Genomic DNA, 8020 nt, shown 5'->3' with positions numbered 1-8020 from the left:
ATGGCTACCACATTTCCCGATGAGATTGCGCCCTCGCCTGAGGCCATCTCCCCCGTGAGCCCAACGTCGTCGACGGGCCAGATCCCTCTAGAGCGCCCTCCAAAACTCAAGGGGCGACACAAGTTACTGCAAAATCTCCAGCGCATGTCGTCCAGTCCCAGCTTAACCAGACGCAATCGATCAGCCTCCGCCGGGTATCGTCGAGATGGGAAGGCCTCTCTGTCTTGCGTCTCGCTTGGCCAGTCAGCATACAACCCCTGTCTCGGCAATGGAAGTTCGTCGCAGCTCTATGGGGGCTTGGGTGTCCGTCCGGTAACTCCGGCGTCACCGGGGGAGTACCACGATGGAAACGCTCGGATACGGCTGGTTGGGAGCGATTCTCCAAACGGTTCCAACACGAAGACGATCCCTTTGCCGACCGAACTGCGGCCGGGATCCCGTGGATCACCATTGGAAAAGGACACAGCCGAAGAGAGCGTTGCTACCCCAGCACCCAAGCCAACCTTCGACTTCTGGGGCGGCATGCCTAATGAGATCCAAATGAACATCTTCCGCCACCTGAGCCCGAAAGAGATCATTCGCTGTTCCATCGTGTCCAAGGCTTGGAACAAGATGTGCTACGATGGACAACTGTGGTCGTGTATCGACACCACAGACTATTATCGCGAGATCCCTAGTGATAGTCTTGTAAAGATCATTACATCTGGTGGCCCATTTGTTCGTGACCTGAGCCTCAGAGGCTGCATTCAACTTCGAGATAAGTGGGCCAGCGAGGGCGAACGCATTACAGACTTGTGTCGCAACGTCGTCAACTTCTCCCTCGAAGGATGTCGCATCGACAAAACCTCGATGCATTGTTTCCTCCTACGAAACCCCCGTCTTGAGGTCATCAATGTGTCCGGTTTACCTACTGTGACCAATTCAGCTATGAAAATCATCGCTCAAGCGTGCCCTCAGCTCGAGACTCTGAATGTGTCATGGTGCGCTGGTGTCACTACCGGTGGACTCAAGAGGGTTGTTCAGGCTTGCCCAAAACTGAAGGACCTTCGGGTCAGCGAGATACATGGCTTTGATGACGAGGAGTTTATGGTCGAATTGTTCAAGAAAAACACCTTGGAGCGATTGATTGTGAGTCGCACCGATTTGACGGATGACAGCCTCAAGCTTCTCATTCACGGCGTCGATCCGGAGATAGACTTGCTGACGGATCGACCCATTGTCCCTCCTCGGCGCCTCAAACACCTAGATCTACATCAATGCACCGAGCTCACCGACGTTGGAGTGAAGAGTCTCGCACACAATGTCCCCGAACTCGAGGGTTTGCAGCTATCTCAGTGTCCCGAATTGAGCGATGCTGCTGTCATTCATGTCATCCGCACCACTCCCTTGTTGACTCATCTGGAGCTTGAAGATCTGGAGCGGCTTACCAATAACAGTCTCGTGGAGCTTGCCAACTCTCCCTGTGCCGAGCGCCTTCAGCATCTTAACATTAGCTATTGCGAGAGCTTGGGAGATCTTGGAATGCTTCAGGTCATGAAGACCTGCTCATCCCTCCGCTCTGTTGAGATGGACAACACTCGAGTGTCAGATCTCACTCTGATGGAGGCCAGTTTCCGCGTGCGGAAGCGAGGCTATGATGAAAATCTACCGCAGATTGGCTTGCGCTTAGTGGTTTTCGACTGTGCCAATGTTACTTGGGCGGGAGTCAAGGAGGTGCTCTCGAGCAATGCATATCTCCCGCGCTCTCGCAGGGTCAACTCCGCTAAGCCGATGGTGATGCAGCAGATTGATGAGAGCGAGTCGCCAGACTCACCAACCATGATTCCTTCCTCGATCACCCCACCGCCACCGCCTTCAATATACCCCAACGAAATAATTCACCTCAAATGCTTTTACGGCTGGCAAATGACGGTGGATGAACACAACAAGCGAGTATTGCGCGGAGACCTCGCTGCTGCAAACAGACTCGACAGGAAGTGGGCAGACTACATGATGGCAACCGAAGAAGCAGGCGTGGGTGGTGCCGGTGCCCGGCGCAGACGTCGCCGAGCTCGTGAGGCCGAGAGGCTATACAATGCGGACGATGACGAAGATACATATGGCATCTCTGTGCTGGGAGGCAGGCGCAGAAGAGCGCATAGTGGCGGATGCAGCGTGATGTGAAAGGCAGCGCAGCATTTGGTGATTATTTCTTTCAATTTACTACATATGCAGGTATCATCGCGGTTCTGGAAACCCTACACTTATCCTGATGCGATGTCTTCCGTTTTCAAACGAATGTCGAAAACGCACGCAGCATAAATGCTGGTCATACTGGAAGGCCATAACTTTTTCTTTCGACACTCGACATATGTTGTGACATGGAGCCGCTGCAGTCTGGTGCGCCGCGGATAATCTTCGCGCCTTTGAGGAACCATTAAATCAGCGTCCTGGACTGACACGCGCAAATTTCTCATCTGATTCATTGATCATACATGATTTGATTACTCATCTTTCTTTTGTCTTCCCTAGCCTTGGTTTGGGGTCTGGAGTCATCGTGGTGCATTTTCGGTCAAGACCTTTTTCAGCTACTTAGAGGGACATGGTGATTAGGAGTCTGTTCGATTGAATCTGTTTGTTATCAGCCATTTTGTTTTAGTCATTCTTTGCGGAATACAAAACCGAGCCTCCCCAGAGGGCTTAGATGATTAGAGCCGATATGCAACCACCTCGCACTCAACACATTTGCAAGTCTTTTGAATGTAGATATTGACTCGGGTATGGTATAAAAGATATACAATGGTAGGAATGATCTATGGTATAGATGATGGGGAAAAAGCACAATGGGCCAACGCTAAACAACTCAGCAGTGAAATGCTCAAACTCAACCACAAATCCGGCGGCTCATATTTCGAAGAAGCCTCCATCACTTTCGTCACCATCGTCGTTATCATTATTTTTGGCATCCCGGTATGCATCCTCCTTCGCAGGAGCCCGTTTCGACTTCTTGTCTTGTTTGGACTTCGATGCGTCCGCTTCCCTAGACTTTCCGCTGCTCTTTTTCGAAACCGTATCCTGATTGCGGACCTTCCCAGCATCATCTGTGACTTTCGCTTTCGATTCCGGAGCTGGCGAATCAGCTCCTCCAATCTGCGCATCCAACTTGCCCTCACGGAGAAGATCCAAAGTCCCTTCTTCCATACACTTCTCCACAACCTGCCACATGGGCGGCCTCACGCCCGTAGTACTAAAAATGAGTTTGCTACCCGCACCCGCACCCCCATCCGAGTCCGACTGGCTCTGGTTGTCCGAGGACGCGGTGGGACCCTTCTTGTCCTTCTTCTGCTTCTTCTCGGCGTAGAGCGCGATGTACTTCTGCGTGAGCGGGTAATAAATCGTGTAGTTCTGGTTCACGCGGGCGACGTGGATTTCCTTCGCCAGCGCAGCCAGCTTTCCGTCTTTGGTCGCGGAGTCGGCGTCGGACTTGGAGATTTCCTTTTCGCGGCGCAGGAGGCGGTTGAGGTCCTTTGTTGCGGCTTTGCGGTCTACACCAAAGAATTTGGCTATGTTAGCACTTATACCCACCACAATATCCCACAAGTGCAAGGAAAGGATGCTGCATACCCAGGAACCGAACAAAGTGATACTTCTTGATCATCTGCGACCGATTGCGTCTCGCTAGCTCATCTTCGAGATCCTTCTCGTACCCTGCGAGCGCACGCTCCTGGATAATGCGCGCGTCGGCGGGGAGATCCACGCGGTTGAGCAGGCGCTTGACGTCGCGGATGCGCTTCTTCAGCTCGTTCACGGAAGGGTGGTTGTGCTCATGTTTGGGGGGAAGAATCTTCTTCTTCTTGGCCGGTGCGAAGTCTTCCGAGGTGTCGCCGTGTTTCCGTTTGCTGGCTGCTCGGGGGTCGAATTCTCTGGGCATTGTGTATAATGGTGAAATAGGGCAGATTATTGTACAAATGGGGGGAGGGGGGGGGGGAGGTCAAATGTTATTTATTTTCTGATCACCTCGTTAACGGAGATTCGATATCGGAAAAAATGCAAGCAGCGATAAAATATTGGCGGATCATCGGTCGGGCCGACAGCGATCCCCAGATAAAAGCAGCGGCCAATCAGAAGCGGGCTGGATGCAATGACGCGCTTAGCGATTGTGAATCGCTTCGCTTCCTTCGAGTGTGATATTTGCGGTACGGGTTGGCTTACAGAGTAGATGGAAAGGCGTCCGTCTTACATCGATTCTAGCTAGTGACAAGTTCTAATTGCTACTATGCGTCTCAGCGCCTGACTCCAGTCGGCTTTGCTTTGCAAGCTGGACATCTAGGATGGGCGTTGGCTGCTTGTTGTTTGACGCAGCAGATCAATACTCCATACCCGAGAAGGTTCCAACCAGGTGATCAGTCTTATTCGCGACACACAGCCTAACAACAACAACGCAGCGCCGCGATGGAGACAGCCATTCGCTGGTCGCCATCCTCCACCACGGCGGAGCAGCGCTTTCTCTCCGTGGACGTGACAGGGAAGGCATTCCGCCTGTGCAGGGTGACTGCATTTGACGGCCGCAACCTAGAACATGAGGTGCTGTCGGCGCATACCAAGGTGCCCGCGTTCCGCGCCTTCGATTGGTCTCCCATGGACGAGTCCCTGGTCGCCGTGGGCCAATCCTCGGGAGACGCGACCATCTTGCGCATGAGCAGCGAGAACCCGGAGTCGTTCTCGTTCCCCATCCGGCACCAGCGCTATTGCAATGCTGTCGCATTCAGCACGCATGGTCTGTTGGCGGCGGGGCTGGACCGTGTGCGCAACGACTTTTGCTTGAATATTTGGGATGTTAATCAGCGACTGGTCTTCAAGGGCTCCAAGGGTTATATCGAGCCACTGCGGAAATTAGCAAGCTCGGAGCCCATCACGAGTATCAAGTTCTTTAGAGATCAACCCGATACCCTGGTGACCGGTGTGAAAGGCCAGTATGTTCGGATTTATGATCTGAGAGGTAATCCTTCCCCCCAGCTCCCCCCCCCTCCCCCGGTCTTTTCGCGACAGGGCTGTGCTCTTCGTGGGTTGCGATACTGACGGTCTCTGCTAGAGGGCCCGGGAAATCCATCTCTACAATTTGCCACACGATCTGTCCATAATCTGGCTATCGACTGGCTTGATGAAAATTACATCGCTTCCGGTTATTCGACTAATGACCCTACCATATGCATATGGGATCGGCGGATCGGATCTCGGTTTACTGCATCCACGGTGGGTGCAGCGACTGCACTTGAGACTAGTCAGGCAGGTCCGGCACTTGAATTCAAGAACGTCCTCGGCCCTAAATCTACGCTGTGGAGTCTACGATTTTCAAGGACAAAGAGAGGATGTCTGGGTGCACTTACAAACACTGGCAGCTTCAAGACATTCGACATCGCCAAGGAATATCTGTCCGAAGAGCACCTCTCATCTATGGATGAGACTCTCGGGCAAGGCTCTATGAGTAACTACCCTGAACAGATCTACACAAAATCTATTCGCGATGTTATCAGTCCCTTCAATCATCCTACGCGAGGCTGCAAAGAGTCTGATAGGGTCGTGGCATTTGATTTCCTAAATATGAGCACTTCCAATGAACCGACGGCAGTAACCTTGGCTGGAGATGGGCAGATTAGCTTGGTTACGGTACAGCCTCCTTCTCCACCTGTGCGGCTGTCTTCTCAAGGTGTTCTCATTCGGGGTAGCTCTGAGGATCACGCGGACTTTACACAGTTGCGCCCTGTTTCTGGCGACCACTCGAGTATCTCAGAAGTTGTTGAACGCATCCGCGAGCGCAACCTCTCCACTTTAGACGCGCAGAATAATCTTTCCAGCCGTGAAGTTCGGGAGCGAGACTTATCCCTGGGCACTCTTGGCCAGCCATTGGCTGCCGACGAGGCGCTGGCGCTATTGACAGTCAATAGACTACGCTGCAAAGAAGGATACCTGTTTGATGAAGCGCGGAACAAGCGAATCCTAGCAGACGACCCTGATCTTCAGGGTCTTTGGAGCTGGGTTCAGCGTAAGCTATTTCTTCTGAGCCCTGCAGAGCTGTGTTGACTGTGATACGTAGGTGCACGTTCCGATTCATCAGGTTCTACAATGATTAGGAATGGTCTGGACTTCAATTATCTTGGAGTGTATGATATCTGGAACAATGACCTAGGTGAGCCTCTTCTTTTTCCGATTCCTTCATTGACAGGGTTGCTGAACTCTTGAAGGTCGGAATCTTGACAGTCGACGCGTCGGTGCAAACAACGCCGACTCCTCATCACTTAGCGAAAGCATCATCGAGCTCGTCCGGGAGCAATTACATCTACCTGAAATGAAAGGCTGTCAAACATCTTTTCCAGAACATCGCCGACTTTGCCTGCGTCTCTGTGGTGCAGCGCAGTCCCACCGTGAATTGGAGGAACTTGTGAAGACACTGTCCGCGGATAATCAGCATACTAAAGCAGCCGCACTGGCTGTCTTCCAGGATGAATCCAAGCTGGCTTATCTAGCATTGCGCAGTCACGAATCTACTCAAGCGCATAAACTACTTGCTATGGCGATCGCAGGTGCGGCCAAAGGGGAGGCTGATTCAGATTGGGAAGAGACATGCGCGGAGATCGCGAAAGAACTCGTGGATCCCTACGCGCGGGCTATACTGGCTCTTGTCAGTAAAGGGGATTGGAAATCAGTTATTCAGGAGACAACCCTCCCCCTAAAATACCGGGTTGAGGTTGCTTTGCATTGGCTTCCGGACGAGGAACTCACCGAATACCTGACCGCAATTACCGCTGAAGTAGTCCGGCAAGGGGATATCGAGGGAATTGTTCTCACAGGGCTCGGCTACTCCGCTTTAGATCTCTTCCAATCGTATATTAACAAATTCAATGATGTCCAGACGCCGGTCCTGGTCATGAGCCACACTGTGCCGCGATTCATCAGCGATGGCCCAGGCAGGGCTCGCTACGAGGCATGGCGCGAAACCTACCGCTGGCAGATGAATTCGTGGAAACTTCAGCTGGAAAGAGCGCGGTTTGATGTCGGCTCACGCAAATTTGCCTTCGCCTGGGACGGGCGCAGATTGATCCAGCCTCCTCGACAACAAGTCAGCTTGACTTGCAACTACTGTACCAAACCTCTGACACAACATGACGCATCCTCTCATGTTTCTCCATCTACGGCGGGCGAAGTGGTACATCCAACTGCAGGCAATCCTCTGGGAACAGCCGTCATGTCCGGCATGGTGTGCCCCCGCTGCGGACGACCTATGCCTCGCTGTGGCGTCTGCACACTCTGGCTAGGCTCCCCAGACCCGATGTCCAGGGCGTGTATCGCAGCCGATGTGGGCCAAGAGCAACGCAAATCTACCGAGACCGAGGTCATGCGCAGATTTGTCGTCTTCTGTATTAACTGCAATCATGGCTTCCACGCACACCATGCTCGAGAATGGTTCGCCAAACACAAGGTGTGCCCTGTCGCAGAATGCAGTTGCATTTGTGACCGGTAATATTGCTCGTTATTTTATCGAAGGGACCATTCCATTTTGTTTGTTTTTTAGTGGTGCTGTTGTACCACATGAGGGGAGGGATTTCTGTTACTTCTGATACCCATTTCAGGACAAGGCATGAGGTTATTGGCCTTCTTTTCAACTAATGGACATTACTTCTTTATCTTAATCCTATTTTTTTGGACTCACATAAAATACTCTGTAGTACTATGCTCCTATGCTCTTTGTAAATGAAGTATAGCAATGATTGCACTTCCCGACTCGAGTGCGACCTCTAGACAGTAGAGGTAGACTAGTTCTCTTATCATTGCCAACCGATGATGTCAAATTAATTTTTTCCTCGGCTTCCCCCACTCTGTATCTCATCGGTCTTAACTTTGAACTGAATGTTATATGTGAGGCTGAAATTGTCTCTTCCGTGACCGTAATTCTAATGTCTATTGATTTTGCATAGCCGTCTGTCTATCAGTCCGGTTGAACTGGAGTGAGGTAAGATGATTCATGAATAGACTCGCCCAGTCA

General features: G+C 51.9%; 3 protein-coding genes across 3 annotated transcripts; 2 read left to right on the top strand and 1 right to left on the bottom strand.

Moving 5' to 3' along the window:
- Positions 1–2301, top strand: ACLA_091950 (F-box domain protein; the record flags this gene model as incomplete). The annotated part of the gene is made up of 2 exons (XM_001272922.1): positions 1–2154; positions 2215–2301. 2 exons carry the CDS (start codon positions 1–3, stop codon positions 2299–2301), a joined length of 2241 nt encoding a protein of 746 aa, XP_001272923.1.
- Positions 2302–2883: 582 nt separating this feature from the next.
- On the bottom strand, positions 2884–3910 carry ACLA_091940 (Efg1 domain-containing protein; the record flags this gene model as incomplete). Its single annotated transcript, XM_001272921.1, has 2 exons — positions 2884–3524; positions 3604–3910. The coding sequence occupies 2 exons, from the start codon at positions 3908–3910 to the stop codon at positions 2884–2886; spliced, it is 948 nt and encodes a 315-aa protein (XP_001272922.1).
- A 521-nt stretch (positions 3911–4431) lies between these two features.
- Positions 4432–7498, top strand: ACLA_091930 (uncharacterized protein; the record flags this gene model as incomplete). Its single annotated transcript, XM_001272920.1, has 4 exons — positions 4432–4978; positions 5072–6022; positions 6074–6166; positions 6222–7498. The coding sequence occupies 4 exons, from the start codon at positions 4432–4434 to the stop codon at positions 7496–7498; spliced, it is 2868 nt and encodes a 955-aa protein (XP_001272921.1).
- Between the last annotated feature and the right edge of the window lie 522 nt (positions 7499–8020).

The sequence above is a fragment of the Aspergillus clavatus genome, genomic scaffold (genome assembly GCF_000002715.2).
Source record: "Aspergillus clavatus NRRL 1 1099423829798 genomic scaffold, whole genome shotgun sequence".
NCBI lineage: Eukaryota > Fungi > Ascomycota > Eurotiomycetes > Eurotiales > Aspergillaceae > Aspergillus > Aspergillus clavatus.
This window is presented reverse-complemented; position numbering and strand designations above follow the sequence as displayed.